We start from the raw sequence: 18,525 nt of genomic DNA, 5'->3' as shown, positions 1-18,525 counted from the left end.
GCAGGCCTGCACCATCAAACGTCCAGCACGTAGCGTCTAGCAAGTACTCGATCCCCAACTCGGAAAGAATCTGATTCTGGTCTGACAAGTGTAGTGAACAGGAAAGTATCGGGTACGTCCTCGAGAACCATTGGCAGGCATGGACCACAAAGAACACACCACTGCTTGTGCCTCGTCATGAAGAATCTCCGTTTTCGTCATTGAGCAGATGTGATCTCCCTTGGCATGGCAAGTCCCATCCATTGATAAAAGGGAGCACTTCGACGACGCGAGCATGCCTTCCACTTTGTGCCCCAGCGGCCTTGACGATCCTTCAGCAGGCGGTGACGCCATCTCCCCCTCTTCCTACGTCTTCCTCAGGTTAGTATCTGGGGGTAGTAGATACTTCGTGGATAGCCTCAATCACACCTTGAAGGAGGACTGTCGACTAGCCCTCCAAGCACCCAATACGTATCCAAGCAAGCAGCCATCCTGATCCTGGAGCTTCCTGATGGTCGCGGCGGCAGAGCCATCTCCGCCTCGTCTCAAGTCCAGTCCGGTAGTCAAGTAGCCAGAGACTCTGGCGAGGGAGCTCTCGCCTTGCGTTCCGGTACGCCTCGTCAGCACATCTAAACTGCCAAGGCCTTCTTGCTGACTGCTGCCATTCAACAGTTCCTGACTCGACCAAGACATCCCAAGCCCAACACTCGACTATCCTTCCCTGATCTCTCTTGCGTCTTGACAAAGATGGTGATGATCACGCGCCGCGAGCCCTCAAGCATGTGTTCATTCTATAGGCACGACCCCCGCGGCTCCTATCTACGGACGGAAGAGTCTATCAATCTGAGAGGTCTCATGTGCACTTGGTATACCGAACTCGGCCCAAGAATGGGCGTCTCAATAGACCAGCTGCCCAAAGCAAGTCATATCTTCTGCCACCCGAGTTTGAGGCCATCACCAGTATCCCGACTACCCTACCCAAGAATCTCTCGGGGTAAGGCGGATACTCCAAAGAGGGCCCAAAGCCAAGGGAAGGTCAATCTCGACCTGGTATACGAGGCCACTTTCCTCAGAGACCAGCCAACTCAGTACCGGCTCAGCCGTCTGCTGTGTCGCCATTGGGTGGTGGGTTTCTCCCCAGCTCGCGCCATGACGGGGTTGCTCTGGGCGGGACTGTCCTTCCTGCCACACTGACTCTGCCTCAGCTGCTGCAATATTGTGAAAGAGAGTAGTGGGTAAGTTTCCTGAGCCGAATAGGGAGCCAATGGAAGTTGCAACTAACATCAAGCTGGGGCTGGAGCACAAGCACAATGGCTCTGCCACCTTAGACCTGCTCGCATATCTTTCGTCCAAAGAGAGCCCATGGGATCATACAGTCATCGAGTGGCCAGGAACATCTTCGCAGTATCAGACATTGCACGTCTCCTGCAAGTACCGCTCCAAGAATCGATTCGTCAATCAATGACTACATGTACCTCGCTTACCGGGCACGCGCAAAGAAACGACGATATGTTTGCTGGAGCGACGTATATCTCGCACAACACAAAGCTGCCCCTAAAGAGAAACCGATAGACGACCACACACAAGCCTTGCCTGTCTTGCCGGTCTTGCTTGAAGATGAAGGCAATGCTACGGATGGCGAAAACTGGCCGAAGCAGCAATCAAGATGGAGGTGATATACAGAGCATGATCTCTATGGATTGTTCCACTACAAGCAACATTTGCTGACAGTACCATGAACCGGTGTTAGGTACGACGAGTTTCGCCGAACGAACGAGACATTTGCTGACAACATCGTTCCGAGCACATGAGCCAGGAGCCCTGGTCACAATCCACGACCAGCATCTGATGCTTCTACCAGAACTCCTTCGACAGCGCCATCCAGGCATGCAGCATACACGTCGTCTTCTTCCTCGAGCTACCTTTCCGCGGAGGCGGGCTCGTCCCCTATTGTGTCTGCGAGAACAGATATTGGAGGGCATTCTTCTCAGCAGAGCCGTGCGCCGGCCAGCGAGGTCATCTTGGAAATATTGGAGCAGAGTCGGATAAACCCATGCTCTGATATTATCAACCCACCCAGCCAAAGATTCTGCTGCATAGGCTGACAAAATGCTGTAAATAGTAGAAGGCTTGGAAGCAGGTGAGGTCTTTGTGGCTTGAACAAAACTATGTAAAGAAGAGGTTGTCCGTCCCTCTTTGTTGAAAGTGTTCATAGATAAATACAGACAGTGGCCGTTTCACAGAGTGTTCGCCCCAATTATTCCATTACTGTACGGTGTTAGGCGTGATACGTCGCGGCAGTCAACAAATCACAGGTCACGGTAGGCTGGAATTAGATAGGACGTGGCATCATGACCAGTTCTCTACTTCTATGGGCGTAACTACCTAATATGTACATGTGCCAGGCGAGTAGGAGGCTATGTAGCCTCACAATTACCCTTCTCTCTACTCTCTATGTTCTCTGTATTTTCTATGTTCTCTGTATCCTCTATAACCTTTATATCCTCTGCGTCCTCTCTATTCTCTGTATACTGAAAGCCACCCTGTTGCACAGCCAGAGAGCTATCCTGGAAGGCATCTGGAAAGAGATGCATGTACTCGTCTTGTTTGTCATCCAGGTAAGCATCTAGAGTGCCATCCTGGGCCATATCTTGAAAGCCCGGTAGATAGACGTCGAGATAGGCATTAATAGAGATGCCCTCAAAGACATTCTGTTGGGTTTGAATCTGGATCGTGGTGTCGTCATTGCTATTGCATCCGAGTTCAGCTTCTGGGGGTGTTATGGGTGGCAAAACGGGAGCAGAGGCAGAGGCAGAGGCAGAGGATTGAGCCTCATGATTCCCTCTTGATTTCTTGCGAGGGTCTACCTTGCATAAACCACACCTCGTGATGAGCCAGATAACGTCTGTATCCTCTGTATCCTCTGTATCCTCTGCGTCCCCAGCGTGATCTGTGTCCTCTCTGTGTTCTGTATGATCCGTGCGTTCTCTATGTCTGTTTGTTCTGCGTGTTCTGTGCCTTGGCAAGGAGGAATGATTCAATCATCTAAAGCCCCATACATTGCACCTGTGACCTTGGTGTCCCACAGTCACATTGGGTCTAGGATCGTGCCCAAATCTCTGATGGTATTCCGCAAAGTCTCCATATTCTAATCTCTCCGTCAGGAGCCCGCGAAGAATACGGTGAGGGGGTTGTATTTGTGTTGGTTTGCTTAGCTAATCCAACCGCTATCACCATAGGCTTCGACCTCGATGTCTTGCAGCAGATTCTTTCTGGGCTTCTTGCATTGAGCTGCCGTCCAAAGGAAGAAGCCCGAAAGGGTGACGACCGGCGACCCCCGACCGATCAAAACGTACCATATCTTGGAGGCTTTTAGTTATCGTAGACTTTTCACAGGCCAGCAGGCACCGCGTCTTGCTATAACTAATCGTTGGCCCGCACGACAGCATTTCTCTGGTGATGAGACGATGGCTGAAAGTATGATAGGATGCTTTGTTGGGTTTTGATTTTCCAGACATGGCTGGGCAGTTGCCGCTCCCTGTTGGTGATGTGTATCAATCCATCCGCTTGTTTTTTCCATTGGTGTGGCGCGGCTGGATGCTGGTAATCTTGCACAATGCGCATAGTGAGATGCCTTGAAATTGAAGTCTATCATGAACGCCAGCCAACCAGCGCGTGTGGATGTTGCATGGCGGAGCATCCTGCCTAGGAGCATAACTGATCGGCAGATGTCGCGGCGAGATACAGATTTGGGTGGAAAGTCAAAAGATGACTCGTCCTCTGCGCGTCCAGCTTGAAGAGAGCTCAAGACTAAGGCTGGCAAGGACCGGAAACGCTTACCGCTTGCCTGCATCGCCTGTCGTTGCAAGAAGATACGCTGCTCTGGCGAGAAGCGCCTGCAAGCACTGCATGAGATCAAGGCTCGCCGTACGGACTGGTTATAGCGGTTGTATAGAGAGGTTGTATAGAGAGGTTGTATAGAAGTTGTATAGAAGTTGTATAGAAGTTGCATAGAAGTTGCATAGAATTTGTATAGAGCTTGTATAGAGGTTAAGTTTAACATCAAGATGAGAGGTTCAACGCTGTAACAGCTGGTTCAATAAAAGGCTATGCCCCAGCCTCTGATAGAGGTTATATAATCGGCAATGGGGACAACGTTGGGGCGCTTGGCAGCCATGGCGATGAGATCACGGCCAGAGCGGTTAGAGAACTCAACGGCGTAGACAAAGCCAGTAGGGTCAACCAGGTCAGCAACGTGTGAGACGGAGGTACCGGAGGCAGCGCCATGGTAGAGGACGCGCGAGCCACCGCGCATCTGCAAGGATGCTGGCGTAATGGTCACCAGCGACCCGTCTTGAAAAACGGACCGAGTCGTCTTCGTATGCGAGTGTTTGGGTGTCAAACCCCTGCGCGTAATGAAAGCGAACGCAGGTGGGAGCTTCGGCGCATCATCGATCGATCCTGATGTTCTCGGATGGGTTTGTAATATCATAAGAGGGCGAATGTAGATATCATCCGCACCACCGGCAATGGCAGCGCACAGCTTGCTTCGGAAGGGGTTCCAAAGTCGGTACTCGACCTTGGTGGTGGTGGTTGTGCCGTCGCTGTTCTCGACGGTCTCGTCAACGCTGATGCGCTTCTCGCCGTAGACGGACTCGCCGGGGATCATGTTGCGGGTTGCGATACCGCTCCCCTTGCCTGTGGTATGAGTTAGCAGCTGTGTTATTGCTGAAGAGTCTTGATACTGAAATCTCGACTTACCTGGGGGCGGGACGGGACAGCTATCGGCTCCGAGCTTGGCTTGCTGTAATAATATGGCCAAGCTGCAGCCGATAGCTGTCTAATTGCGTAGGACTTTACCGTGCACGACCCGGAGGCGCCACTTTGTCCTTTTTTTTTTTTTTTTTTTTTTTTTTTTTTTTTTTTTTTGTTGTTGTTCACCTATATATATGTTTGTGTTTGTGTTATTTATTGTGGTGGTGTTGATAATTGGTGCGTGTGCGTGCGTACATATGTGACTTGTAGCCGAGGCTGATGAATATGTATATTGATGCTGTGTGTTTGTTGACTGCATCTCCGCAAGCGAAATTTCTGAATTCAACATGGAAGCAAAGGAGAAAGGTGCTGCCACGGACGGCGAAGACGTAGAGATGACGGTGAATCAATATCTCTACAACAGCTGATTCAATAAACAGGCTATGCCATCGCCTTTGGCTCGAAATGTGGAATCAAGTAACCGAGCCCATCCAGCGGCGCCAGATGCTCTCCGGTATAGCTAGGTAGCTGGAGAAATGGAGTTCGGTGGTTGTGGGAAGGCTCTAAATGGAACGACTATGCAACTCGTAGCTGTCATGGTGTGGCGAGGGCCTATCCATGCATGTCCAAGTACAAGAGATTATGCTGCGAAAGTGCGAATGGTCCATTATAAAAGCCATCGTCGTTGTCTCCAAGCCTGTTTTGACAAGAGGATTTGAACGAGCCGTTATCAATCGACAGCTGGATTGGTGACCAGGCTAGAAGTGGCCTGACTTTGTGATATAAAGAGGAATGCTCCCTCTCTCGAGATAGAAAATATTTTCTTCTTTCAAAATGACCCGTAGTTGTGCCAGCGACTATGTTGTGATGGGGATGTGCCGCAGCTGAACCAAATGATTCCGTAATTTGTTCTCACGCTGTGGTCCACATAGTGGCCAGTAATGTTGTGGTGTTGTGTGTGTTTGTCGAACCAGCTCAAGGGAGTGTTTCCTGACTGTTAATGAACTGTTTTTGCACCTAGTAAGCGGTTTCTGAAGGTGTCGATAAGCTATAGTCCTTCAAATGTTTCCTCTGACGATGTCCAAGCTGCCGGTGCCATATCGTCCTAGAGAACCCATGCAAACGATGACAATGAGAATATAATTAAGCCCGTCAGGCCAGCGACTTGCCCAGCTCGATCAACCAGAGCAACGGCCTTTGCAGCTTCATCCCTGTTCTTATAAACCCAAAGACCATCGCAGGATGAGTGTTTCGTCGCTTTATGATTTGGCGATGTGGCCGTTAACCCATATCCATGGCCACGCTCATCATCTGGGCGTATAGTACCTCGGTGCAGTTTGCAAGACAGCAGGAAGAACTTCAAGTTACGCCTTCTAGGGAGGGGTGCCGATTGCCTGAAGCCCGCGCTGTAAGCACTGTGTACCACCAACTAACGATTCCCACGCGGGATGAGGAATTGTGTTTGGAAATCTCTTTCTTTTTTATTGATCCACCATGTAACGATGAGATGGTTAAATGTACCTCCGTTTTGGTAATAAGATGCCTGCGCATATGACAAGAGTTGGAGTCATTACACAAGTCTCTGCTTCCAAGAAGGCATCCGGCTCCTCGCAAATCGCACAGCATGTCCTGGTAGACAGAGCGAGTTTGCTTCACATCTTCGGTGCTCTCTCCCTGAAGCACGGAGGTAATAACACTGCTTTATAGCTTTCTTTGCCAACAGAAGGCTCTGCCACGCTCTTGGAGTGATCGAGGCCCTTGTCATTGCTATCGTTTGTGCTAAACTGAGCCATAAGAAGCGTTCCGAGGCTATCAGTAAACGGCAATTGGGCGAATCAATTGAGGTCAGGCGATTGTGAGCTGCCAATGCACTTGTTGGTCTGCCGCAGCGGAACCAAAGAAGTAGAGGTGGCGGCCAAGAAATCTTTGACTGAGGTTTTGGATGAAGAAGGACTGGTTGCAGCATCATCGGTGCCACCATATTGTACAAATCGTGCGCGAGGGGCGTGAGCACGATCCATATAGGATATATTGCCCGTCAGCGAGATAGCCATGGGCACCCATCATATCAGAGTTCAGCGGAACGGCTAGCAGCTTGGAGAAGGCCATGCGGATCAATGCCAGTAGCATGCTGCAATGACCCATTCAAGCGCTCAAACGAGAAAAGCCACAGTAATAGCAGTGGAATCTTTCGGCGTAATCCAGCGATAATTGGAATGAACAGGAATATTGCCCGCTTTGTAGCAGCCCAAGCATACATACGCAGCAGCAGACTTCTTTTGAGTGTAAAAATCCAAACAATCTGCATCGCATTCGTGTACATGGTCTGCGCAACCACCTAGTGGACAGACAGACTCTGCTTGTTCAAGGGATTCGGAGATGCTTCAGCAAACTTGTGAAATAACTCATCAATGCGATCGATTGACGCAGCAAGTAGGTCCGTGACAGTTTCAGACGGTGAATGTTTAGCAGTGCTCGAGGCGAGATGGCACAAAGGACTTGGTTTGGCCAAAAGACGTAGTCATTGACGCCCGCCCCTTCAAAATCCCCTCTCTTTCAATTCAGGTATGTATCGTTCCTCTTTCTCTTTGATGCACTCAGATAGTGGCTCTTGGAGCTTCTGCAGCTGGTAGACGCAGTCTCAGCCAGGGACCTTCATACTTCGGACAGTTTTGAACAGTTCTTGATCTGCATTGGCATTATAAGTAAGGCATCATCACCTGCGTGTGTAGTTCAGATCAAAACCTACAACTTCGTGCTCTTTTCAGTCGCCCTCTGTCATACCTTTGCCCTTCTTACTCAGATACATGGCCCAAATAGATTCTCTTGATGGAAGACATGGCAGTAGAACATCCACGTGAGATCGCAATTGTCGACCTGATGCTTCTCTGGAATGTTCTCCGTAGGCATACACCCCATTGACCTTCATCAAAATGCTCCTCCTGATGGTAGTCCACTCAGAGATGTGTCGAATCCCCATAGAGAGGTCAACAGATAGCAAAAAATAGGAACTCCACGATCCCCTAATTCTCCCATAATGAGAATGTCCACCTTGAGAATACAAATCTTTGACATAAGAAATGTATGTCGAAAACCGATGCGCGTATTGCCGCCGATTTTCTGTCAAGGATCCCTCGGTAATACGAAGCTTGAGTTGAGATGGCAGTGCCAATAAAGTAGCAGATGTGAGAGTAACGCAGTTTAGTGGTAGATAGGCAGTAAGGAGGAGTTGAGAGTGTCCAATGCAACATTAGATAAAACCGAGATGCTGCCAATCGTAGACTCGTTTCCAGCCTCAAATGGTGCCGAGGTAAAGGAGCAGACGTCTGAAAAGACTCTTGGCATCAATGGGATTTTGCTGAGAATGCCCCATTTTCCAACGTCTGCCTCTTGCGCCGCACCGCCAGGGTGTGGAATATGATGATCACTCGGCCACTTAGGCAGTCATTTGCATCCGTAGAGAGTCTGAGACAGCAACCTATTGGGGGCAATCCCTGAGCTGCTGCAAAGCAGGTACTCGTTCCAAGAGCTCGATCAAACCTGGTCAGCCAGATTTGAAGCTTGTATTTGCATTTCCTCGAGTCAGAACAATAAGAGTCCTTCTGCAGCCCATAAGCAGCACTTTTGCACATTCATTCCCTTCCACAAACGTCAGGCGGTCGAGATAAGCCGGTATGGCTCAACATCAGTCACAGAAACGGCAGTAATCCAGCCAGCCCGGGTCAGGTTGCTAGAGTCCTTGAAGCATGGATAGTCCATCTCCCGGTTCGCACCAGGAAAATTGAGCTTGAAGGTGCGTCTATACCAGGGCGGGTAACAGCGAACAAGGCCATCGCAGTCTTCAAAAGTGAGATACCGCCTGTGCATGCCCTTGACATGTGCTGTAAGATTGCCCTCTTCGTCCTCTAATTTTACGACCGAGCCGTCGAATACTTTTCCCGAAAGCCTCTTAATTTGCCTGGAGTGATTGCGCCATCACCGACTTGCGTAGCTACGCTGTCGGTAGACTTGATTCCAGATGCTGAAAATGGTGACCCTGCCATGTCTCTGCAGGCATACTCTAGTGGTGAGCAACGGTGATCAGATGGAACTGCCTCTTCAGCTTTTCGACTTGCCCAAATCTTGACGGTGAGTCGCTTGTTTCTGTACAGTAATCCCATGCAACGAGGGCTGAGGCAGTGGTAATTTCCTCCGATGCGAGAAAGGCTCCTGGAGGGCAAAGCAGCATACCAGGCATATAACTCCAAGAGTAAAGACAATGATGCCGGTAGTATTAGCAAGTGACAAATGAGACACAAAGTATCGCATGTCGATACCGAAAGGCCACAAAGCAGCAAAAGCCCGAATTTCTTTTTTCCTTTCTCTTTTTCTTTTCTTTTTCTTTTCTTTTTCTTTTTTTTTTCTTTTCTTTTTTTTTTTTTTTTTTTTCAGGGAGAATTGGGGATATCCTTCCATCCCATATAGAGATTTGATTCAAATCAGTATGTCAGGGCCAAGATGGTGTAACGGCTGGTTCAAGGATGGCTATACAGTAAAGAGAAGTCCATAAAAGACAAACACAGCCAGAGAAACAGAACCAGACCTCAGCGCATTGCGAAAACAAACAAAGGTCCGGAATGTCAAAGTCTTTTGGGTACCCGCAGATACGTGGCTTCTGGGCGGGCGTCGAAAGGGCCACTTTGTTATCCCAGGGCCATCGGCTTCATCGCCGGCGCAGACCATGACGTCGACGCCAGACACCGAGGCTGAGATTCCACTCATCTTAATTCCTCTGCGGGAAGGCTGGTTGCCGTATCCGCTGGTCGAGATCAGAGAGGTTGTCAATGCCGAGGGGGGTGGTGGTCAGGCCACGGCGCAGGGGTGCGAGGTGGACTTGAGGAATCTGGGGGAGACGGTGCGGGTTGTGGGAGACAGGAGCGGCATAACGGTGAGCCTGGATGTGAGCGGCCCAGGAGGAGGGCCGTTGGTGTTTGAGAGCGAGCGGCTGGGTTCAAGGGCAAGATCGTTGAGTGATGGCATCATTCGGTGTGTTGATCCTGCAGGGGCATTGGCATGTAAGCAGACAAAGCTCAAAATATGTCGGCTGAAAAGGGAAACGGCTCCTGTATATGATGATTTGGCATACGACAACGAATCCGAACTGGGCAGCATAGTGAAGAGGCAGCCGGCCGAAGGTGTCAGGGCTTTTTAGAGCACCTCGCTGGTTCTCAGACATATTGTCAAGTAGATATTCAAGGATATGCACAGTTTCATCGTCTTTTCCGAGTAGAACAGATTCGTGCTTGTTTATTTCCTTAACATGGGCGGCAGAAGAGACCGCAGGCCGCAGACGCCCGTTATTAAAATACGTGCCGACCAGGACTGGGTACGTGTTGGCGTCCTCGTTTGTGGGTGCAGACTTTGTGCGGCCAATTTGAATGACAAGGCGGCGGGTGCAATTTCGTCCGTTGATGTCTTTGGGCTCGTCGAGATCTTTGATGTTTTGTAGAAGATATGAGATACAGGCTCGAGATGGGAGGGGGGGAAAGGCGAAAGAAAGAAATAGAAAAGAAAAGAGATAGGGCGGTAAGGCCAATGCTTTCAGTGAAGTGTCCATTGATTCCGCAATTGAATTCGCTTAGGGGCAAGGTACGGCCGAAATGCAGCAAGTCTTCTTGCTGCAGTTCCTGGATCGGTTGTCTAAGTGAACCACTCCAGTACAGAGCAAACGTTGAGGCAAATCCAGTTCTTGTCCGTCAGGGTAATCTTGACAACGTCCACACAGCGCGCTTCTAGGTTGTTGTCGTGTATTAACTTAAGGGCAGTGGCGATCTGGCAAATGTGCCCCCAGAGAACCTGTTCGGTAATTGGCGGCTTGGGTTGAAATCGGCCGCCTGCCACCAGAGTTGGCGTGAGGAGCGTCTTAGACAGCGGGTGGTAGTCCTGTAGAAAGATGAGGGAGCTTTCTCCAAAGGCTCTTGTGGTGAAGGTTTCGTGAATGCTGACAACATTGGCATTATCAACCCGCTTCCACTCCTTGACAGATCGAATGGCATGGGGGCTCTTCGGCGTGATTCCCATCTTTGCCATTTCGAACAGGCTGGTCGTTTGTACTCGGAGCATTCTTCCCGCCCTCGACCTCCGCTACATATAAATGAAGGAAAAGATGCCGAGTGTAGAGAGATTACGAAGTCAATTACTCCGGTTTTCCGTTGAGAGTATGTCAAACGATGAGGAGAGAATTGTCAATGGTGACGAGAATGATGTGCAATTCTTCGCCTGGAAATCTTTAGTGTGAAGTTTGAAGTTCATTTCGCCGAGTCGCGTAATAGAAATGCTGAAGCATTGAATCTCCGAGAGGCATCTTCTTGAGCCTCTGTGTCCATCAACTGGGCTGCATTCTGACGAATCTTCTCTCGGGAAAGATGAGGCTGACTTTGATTTCTCCAAAGAGCCGCCAGTGGTCAAATTGCTATGACATCAGTTAGTACAGCCCTTCTCGTACATCAATCAAGTTGCCATGTTACCTTCGGCCCGCTAGCCCTCTACTGGAGCTTCCGATGCCACTGCCTATGACGCGGCGAAGGGTACCATGGAAACCTGCTTTCTTCGATGACTTTCCATCATCCGGTAACGCTGTTGGTTGACTGTTGGTTCCGAGAAGGAGGAAGAGGATGACTTGAGGCCTCAATAGATGGTTTTGGGAGACCGGGGTCTCCTGATTGGCTGTTCATGATTGCGATCCTATTTTGGATTTCCTCATCTGGCGCTGTTGCTAAGTATACTGACGTCCTATCATAGCCAGTTAATATCAGTCTGTCTCGCGCATGTCACCTCAGATGTTTGCGAACCTTTGCCACATCCTTTGCGTCCTGCTCCTATTGGGCTGCTTCGGTTGGCTTTCTGATATTTATCGAGTCTCGATTTGCTACTTCGTACTCAGCAATTGTACCCTGTAAGGATCTCGACAGCGGAGTGACCTCGGCGTCCATACACCTCCTGCCACCCCGGTGCGTCATCAATCCTACAAGGAAAAGACTTTGTGATATCTGTATCCGAATTTTGACTCGCGGAAGTGTGAATCTCGACAGCAAGGCGGCCTCGGCATCCATACACCTCCTGCTACCCTGGTGCGTCATCAATCCCACAATGAAACTGGCATGTCGTTGGAGATCTCCAAAGCAAAATGGCCTCGGCAACGTGATACCTCCTGCTCGCGCTTTCTCGGAAGAATCTTCTCCATTGGGCGACTGCCGTTGAATGGCTCTAGGCTTCTGTGTCGTGCGGAAATAAGGCTTTGATGCAATCATGCGACTTTTGATACACCATGTTCTGTGTATCGAGATCATCTTGGAGAGTGACAGTAGTGTTGGAGTTCAGTGAAATGCTTCCAACAGTGCCAGATCTGTATCATACAAATCCCAGGTAGCACCAAAGAATACTCAAAGCAAATATTCTAGGAGAACTCACCCAGCGTTATTGTAGTACTGATCCTCTATCATATGGATCAACTCGTCTGCCTTACGACGGATCTCATTCTTCACACTCCTTGAGGAAGACGAAGCCGACTTTGACTTCACGGTGTGAATCTCGACAGCGGAGTGGCCTCGGCGTCTATACACCTCCTGCCACCCGGTGCGTCATCAATCCACAATTTGTTGTGAAGATTGTGAGATATCAGCTTCTTTCGTTGCAGGGAATCTCGACAGCGAAGTGGCCTCGGCGTCCATACACCTCCTGCCACTCGGTGCGTCATCAATCCACATATGTTGTTGCGAAGGTTGTGAGATTCTCTTCATGGTGCTCCTCAAATTCTGATTTGGTCAGCAAGGCAAAGAACAAAATTGCAGGCGTATTGGGAACACCAACCTCTCTTTTGGGGTATTGGCTGCCACTTGCAGTGCGTTTTTCTCCGTTCTCAGTATTTCCTTTGGTGATGTTAATATGGCAGCTCTCATATCTAGTCTAAAACAGAGGAGTTGACTTACAATTTTGACTTGTAATTCGGCCCTTTGCTCTTCAAAGAGTCCGTTCTTTTGTCTCGACTCCTTGTACTCTGCCTTCATAATTCTACTTCTCCGGTGGCCTCTGTTAATCGCCTATTCAGCTCAATCTTCTCTTGTGTATGAGCGGACTGAGAGGTCCAGAATTTTCCCGGCTGGATTTTCTTTGATAATCGTCGTCACCGCATTAGCACCAGATTCCTCTTCAATATCAGCCACAGAGGACTTGAGTATTGGGGCTGCGGCGAGCCCTTTCTCGGTTGTTAATTTCATGACATCCCCAGGGCTCTCAAACATGCTCAAAGAGCGACGAAATTGCTTTCGGGTTCTCATGAAATGGTTCGATTATCGTCAAGAATGAAAGTTGCCTGGCGAGCCAAGGCGATAGCTCCCTCCAATAGTTGCGAATTGGGATCTTGAACGAAGGCCTATAGGGATAAGTGGGCAGGGGCTATTGGACGATGTAGGCTTTTTCGTCGACAAACCATGTACTAGGAAGCGAAATAGCCTCGGCGTCCATACACCTCCTGCCATTCCGGTTCGTCATCAATCCACAAATCTGTTGTGAAGGTCAAGCACTCCGGCGGATTTGCCTACTGTGCTGATACCTCGTATACGGAGCAATTGTCCTTGTTCTTCTTTTCCTTCTTTTCACTTCCAGAACTGCCAGCGAACACGGCATGCCACGAGAGTAGCCTCCCCTCCCTTGCAGGAGTCAAGATGGCAACAGGTAATCTCAGCGGAACGGGGCTAGTTGGCATTATCCCCGCCGAATAGATCTGCACAGGATCAGTCCGGACACTGCCACCCTGTTTGCCAGCACGCACGAGTAATGCCCCAGCAACGCTCTGCATAAAGGCTCGTCTCCTGCTAAGCATCAGCCAGTTGCCGACAAAGCTGTCCCTTGTCTTCCGCGAGCAATGTGCATGGAGGGCATCGATTTGTGCCTGTGCGGTCTGTCTCCTTATTTAGATTGAGTTTTGCCATAGACTGGAGCCATAGGGTTTAGGCTTCAGGGTTCTTGAAATGTTGAAAGCAGAGACTGAGCGGTGACTGACTAGGAACAAAGAGTACTGTGGACGTTTGGGGCGAGTAAGGCAAAGATTCTTGCAGCATGAAAGGTCGTGAAATCGCGTTTTGTGAGGCGGCCGCGCTGTTGTTTGCGCTGAGCCCATCCTCAGGGACTTCGCGCCGTGTGGCGAAAGGGGAGCCGGTCAATATTCCGGCACCTGGATGTGGGTTTTGCACGGCAACGCAACTGAATGCGGAGACGACGGCGGGGGCCCCTGGCAGAGTTCTCTTTTCTTAACAGTCTCGAACTTCTGCTGGTGTTTGGAAACACTGTTTCTGCAGCGATCTGCTCAAGGGAAGGACTGTTGTTCCCGTTACTCAGGTTTCTTGGATCTCATCTCAGGCAGACTTTTCTGTCTTACTCGAGAGAGGCCAGGTAAAGAACGCTGAGCCCAACATTGGCGCAGTCCGTAGACTAATCCAGATTGCTGAAATCATTGGAAGTGATGATGGTGATGTTAAAAGCGGTACTGAAACTCCTCCCGAGCCCGAGCTACAATCAAGTAGAGACGCCCTCGATGACTAGAAAGGTGGCCAACGAAACTTTCGCAAAAGATACTGTGAACTAGGAAATGAAAGCATGAGGCAAAGTTGGCCGACTGGCGTCCCTGGAGCGCATGAGATACTTTGGACACCCGCTCTTTGCCATCTTTTGTTTGGTTGGTAACCCTGAAATCGGTTTGTCCGGAGCTAGCGTTTCACGGCTGGAAGAGTATAGCACCTCTGCTGGGTCCGGTGCGCGCTGGGTAATCTATGTTGCGTGGCTGCATGTTTGCCAGAACCTCGATGTTGGCGAGCCTCACCAGAGACGCATTGTCGACACAGGAGCTACTGGTGCATCAGCTGCTCCCCCAGCGTGGCTTCAATGCGTGTCCAAACGCTTCGGGGATCTCGACAGCGAAGCGGCCTCGGCGTCTATACACCTCCTGCCACCCCGGTGCGTCATCAATCCCGCCTTAGGATGATGAAATCGGCTTTGCTGTGACCGGATCTTGATAAAGAAATTGAAGGTATCACGATGCTTCCTGGTCCCTGTTCGCTCTCTCTTGGACGAGTCTCCTGCTTTAGACGACTGCCCTTGATTGACTCTTGGCTTCTTCTGCGTGGCGCGGACAGTCTTTTTCGCAGGCTGAGAAACTTCTCCAGCTCCGGCTCTCCAGAAATTGGTTTGTCTGGAGCCGGAGTCCGGATCTAGAGTTTAATGGCTGGAAGAGCCCGGAACCTCTGCTGAAAGCGGCACGTGTATTAGAAGAGAGATGGTGAGGTGTAGCGGATCTTTGATCAAGTCGAAACGACCGAGAACAAAAGTATGATATAAAGTAAAGGAAGAAATGACATAACAATAGAGGGATAGACATCGGTCGCCCCAATTCTTCAAGCGTGCATTCAATTTCTTCCTCTTGAGATGCAACAATGCTACGCTTCGAAGGTGGAAGCACCAGCTTAATAGCGTCATCCAATTTCCGTGCCACATTTTGAAAGGTATCGTTGGTACGGTAGAGGTAAGTCCACACTAAGCGTGAGATAACTTGTAGACACAGCGGCTTCGTCAGTCGGTCCTTGGCCTTTGTCTGCAGAGGTAGGATCAGCTGTAGCCACTAGGCTCCGAAGTTGCCAGGCGAAGAAACACAGAGCATTGTGGCCGTGAGCGGAAACGCGACAGCTTCGTAAACATTTGTGCCAGTCGCGGCCCAATGGTTGCCACGACCTCCATCCACTTGGGATGCATCAGGTGGCTATTGCTCGCCTTGGAGGCAATCCCGAGCAGCAGCAAATTGATAATCTGGCAAAAGGCTGTTTTCACTCTTTGGCCGTGAGATCTATTGAAAAGGCGACCCAGTGATGCGACGAAGTCGAGATACCTCATGCTAGCCCATATGCATTTGCCATTTGTGTAAGTGATGTATAGCAGGTATCGACATACGGCAGATCTGTATGTCATCCAGACCTTTGCCGCCATGTCTTCCAAGAATCCCGGTGGCCACCATTTTCCAGCGGCAGCTCCTCGCCAGTTGCTGCTGCTGATGATGAGAGGTTGCTTGGGGTAGACGCCGGCGGTGTCTCTGGCGCATTTGCGGATGGTTTTGATACGGGCGGAGGGCCTTGCGTCGGAGTAGTCTCCGGTGCGTCTCCGTCAACGGACCTCGTCGCTTTTTTTACGGTTCTGGAGGTCGCATGCTTGGGGTCGTCTGGCTTGTAAGAACGGCCCAGACACCAAACAGGTTCGTCGCTGTTCACGTCGTTGGATGGATCAGATACAATAGTTTGCATCTGATGAAATTGTTGCCGCAGCGCATCCTAAATGTCTTGAAATCTTTCAAGACATTCACACAGTCCCGGTACTATTCGCTTCCACGTGGCCGTCGATCCCCAGGGAGGTTAAAAACAGGATTGTCCAGAATTATGTCATGGAGCTCCTGTACCGGTCGGTGTTGCGGTATTGGCGGCTGTGGGCTCTATTGCGGGTTGATAAAACGCTGCGAGATGGACGTAAAGTTGAAGTGCTCCGACTTGGCAGGGCTGCAAGTCCCATTGGGACTGCCTCCTATACCTTCGTAGCTGACTTGCTGGAGATGTGGCAGCGGCGGAGTTGTATGAGATGTCTGGTCAAAACGAGGATCGACATCTTCATAATAGCCGCCCTTTTCTTTGGTTGCGCCGTTTCCAGCTGGACGAACTGGATGAATCATTCTTGCCCAAGCATCGCTGACATATCTACGCTATCACAGGTGCGGATCATACACATCAGCCGTTGAAGGCGGCGTCAAGGGCGTCGACACCGTCTCCGTCAGTCTCATCATAGAGCGAGCCGTTGTCATGCATGATCCCCAGATGATCAGCGCCGAGTAGGTCCGAGAGACCATCGAGGATACCGGGTTTGACGCTGAGGTGCTCTCCACGGACCTCCTCAGCCCTCTTGTTCCTCAATTTTCGGATGTCAAGGGGGATGAGGACCTTGACAGCGGTTGCGATTGAGGGCATGACGTGCGGTGCCTGTACTTCTGCCGCCGAGGGCGGCTTCAAGGACACTCCAGGCGTCAAAACCTTTAGCATCTCGCTTCTTTCTGAGCGAGCCGTCATCGAACACGACCCAGAGCTTTTGCCAGCTGAGAAAATCGCCGAAATCATAAAAGACCACGGCTTTGCACTGGCTGCTGGTGTAGGGCTCCAAAAGTGATCTGGCGTAGGGTTACGCTGCGCGTTTGCCTTGAACAGCGCAGGAAATAGTCTCAAGGAATTGGCTGAGGCAGAAAGTGCCGAATAGAGGCCACAACCGTGATATAGATCCTCGAAGCTCCCGAAGAGCGTCTAGGTCTGATGACGGCGCCAAGTCGGCAGCAACACAGGATTGCTCGTCCGAAGCTCCGAAAGTAACGATGACCTTCATAAGGTCGGTGCTTCTATTGGCATCGCTTCAACGCAACTGCGAAAAATCTGGCGAGGTCTGGCACTGAATAGACTGCAGAAGAGTTCTGGCCTGCAAGACAAGCATGGGAAAAGGAACGATTCGCAACAGGAATCTGACTTGCCAACGGAGCCGCAACCTCCTCTGTGTGGCAGCAAAGATATGAGTCCGGTTTAGGAAAGCAGCCATGGTAATGCACCAGAGGGTCCATCTGTTGGTGGCATAGCTGAAGACGCTGCCCAAGCCTCGAACTCCGTCTAGAGATAAGAACGGCGCTGTGCCGAGGCCGTGATGCGAGTTTCTTCCTGCCTCCTGGCTCCACTGGGCCCGAGATGGGACATATTGCCTACGGTTCGCTAACTTAGTTAGTAATGCAATGAGGGAGAATGCAGTACAGGGTGATACATACTCGTCTTCTGAATACTTGCTCCTGTCACTGGCAAACGTCTCTCAAACGTCTTGAAAGATTTCAAGACATTCACAGAGTTCATCTTCGTTGGCTCGTCCGCTTCCCCCATAAGGGCTCTGAAAGTTGGCACAGGATGTCTTTCCAAGCTTCGAGGTTCCCTGTAAGGCGGATGCGGGTTTCCATAGGAAGTGACTGGAACCAACGGCAGCCGTCAGACGAGGCTGACAGTAAACCGGGTACGGTGTTTTCCAACACCTTGGCCGTTCCGTGAGTGGCAGAAAGGATATCCAACAGGCCGATGTAATCCGAGATGGGCAACTTGCTGGTGTCCAAAGCCAAGATATCGGCCTTGAAGGTAGCGTGTGGTCCTTTTGGAAGATTATGGAGCCGAGGGAGCTCGCCCACGCGGTGGGTAATTGGAGGAATGAGACAGCTCTTCATGCTGCTGGTAGCTTCGAGTGCTAATATATTCGGCAGAGATTGAATAAGAACGAGATCAAGGTAATCCAGCTTGGCTTCCTTGAGGGCAATGTCGACCAGATCGAGCGTGTTCTGGTAACCGAAGGGCTTCTCACGGACGAGGACCTTTGTGGTGAAAAAAAAAAAAAAACCTCTTCACGGGGGACGCCAGAGGCGGAAATACCTGCAACAGAGGGGCCCCGGTTGCAGTATGCAGAGGCAGAGTCAATCTGTAACTTGGTTATTAGTATCTTGAAAGCAAGAATCACCGCTTCATGCGTCAAAAGGCTGTACTTACGTGTCTGTATCTGATTCTCTCATCATGTCGAATCCCCGAACCAAGCGCCAATTCGCCGGCGCTGCAGCTGATCCCACCCAACGTCAAATCACCTCCTTCTTCGCAGGATCACCCAACACCAGCCACTCCGCAACTCCCCAGCCTACGCTGCGACCCGAATTGCCGG

At 50.4% G+C, this 18,525-nt stretch overlaps 7 protein-coding genes across 7 annotated transcripts; 3 read left to right on the top strand and 4 right to left on the bottom strand.

Annotated features, from left to right (window-relative positions):
- Window positions 1–274: 274 nt before the first annotated feature.
- Window positions 275–704, top strand: TRIVIDRAFT_222099 (uncharacterized protein; the record flags this gene model as incomplete). Its single annotated transcript, XM_014101570.1, has 3 exons — window positions 275–360; window positions 432–589; window positions 652–704. 3 exons carry the CDS (start codon window positions 275–277, stop codon window positions 702–704), a joined length of 297 nt encoding a protein of 98 aa, XP_013957045.1.
- A 1,692-nt stretch (window positions 705–2,396) lies between these two features.
- On the bottom strand, window positions 2,397–3,124 carry TRIVIDRAFT_222098 (uncharacterized protein; the record flags this gene model as incomplete). The annotated part of the gene is made up of 2 exons (XM_014101569.1): window positions 2,397–2,967; window positions 3,072–3,124. The coding sequence occupies 2 exons, from the start codon at window positions 3,122–3,124 to the stop codon at window positions 2,397–2,399; spliced, it is 624 nt and encodes a 207-aa protein (XP_013957044.1).
- Window positions 3,125–4,075: 951 nt separating this feature from the next.
- TRIVIDRAFT_149948 (uncharacterized protein) lies at window positions 4,076–4,663 on the bottom strand (the record flags this gene model as incomplete). The annotated part of the gene is made up of 2 exons (XM_014101568.1): window positions 4,076–4,305; window positions 4,501–4,663. Coding segments are annotated over 2 exons (393 nt in total), but the record flags the coding sequence as incomplete, so codon positions are not given.
- Window positions 4,664–9,454: 4,791 nt separating this feature from the next.
- Window positions 9,455–9,925, top strand: TRIVIDRAFT_222096 (uncharacterized protein; the record flags this gene model as incomplete). The annotated part of the gene is made up of 1 exon (XM_014101567.1): window positions 9,455–9,925. One exon carries the CDS (start codon window positions 9,455–9,457, stop codon window positions 9,923–9,925), a length of 471 nt encoding a protein of 156 aa, XP_013957042.1.
- Window positions 9,926–10,413: 488 nt separating this feature from the next.
- Window positions 10,414–10,803, bottom strand: TRIVIDRAFT_60338 (uncharacterized protein; the record flags this gene model as incomplete). Its single annotated transcript, XM_014101566.1, has 1 exon — window positions 10,414–10,803. One exon carries the CDS (start codon window positions 10,801–10,803, stop codon window positions 10,414–10,416), a length of 390 nt encoding a protein of 129 aa, XP_013957041.1.
- A 5,931-nt stretch (window positions 10,804–16,734) lies between these two features.
- Window positions 16,735–16,965, top strand: TRIVIDRAFT_29719 (uncharacterized protein; the record flags this gene model as incomplete). The annotated part of the gene is made up of 1 exon (XM_014101565.1): window positions 16,735–16,965. One exon carries the CDS (start codon window positions 16,735–16,737, stop codon window positions 16,963–16,965), a length of 231 nt encoding a protein of 76 aa, XP_013957040.1.
- A 485-nt stretch (window positions 16,966–17,450) lies between these two features.
- On the bottom strand, window positions 17,451–18,385 carry TRIVIDRAFT_222093 (uncharacterized protein; the record flags this gene model as incomplete). Its single annotated transcript, XM_014101564.1, has 5 exons — window positions 17,451–17,539; window positions 17,603–17,760; window positions 17,829–18,187; window positions 18,246–18,291; window positions 18,360–18,385. 5 exons carry the CDS (start codon window positions 18,383–18,385, stop codon window positions 17,451–17,453), a joined length of 678 nt encoding a protein of 225 aa, XP_013957039.1.
- Between the last annotated feature and the right edge of the window lie 140 nt (window positions 18,386–18,525).

Source organism: Trichoderma virens (assembly GCF_000170995.1).
Source record: "Trichoderma virens Gv29-8 chromosome Unknown TRIVIscaffold_6, whole genome shotgun sequence".
Taxonomy (NCBI): domain Eukaryota; kingdom Fungi; phylum Ascomycota; class Sordariomycetes; order Hypocreales; family Hypocreaceae; genus Trichoderma; species Trichoderma virens.
Note: the sequence above shows the minus strand (reverse complement) of the source record. Positions and strands in the feature narration are given on the sequence as shown.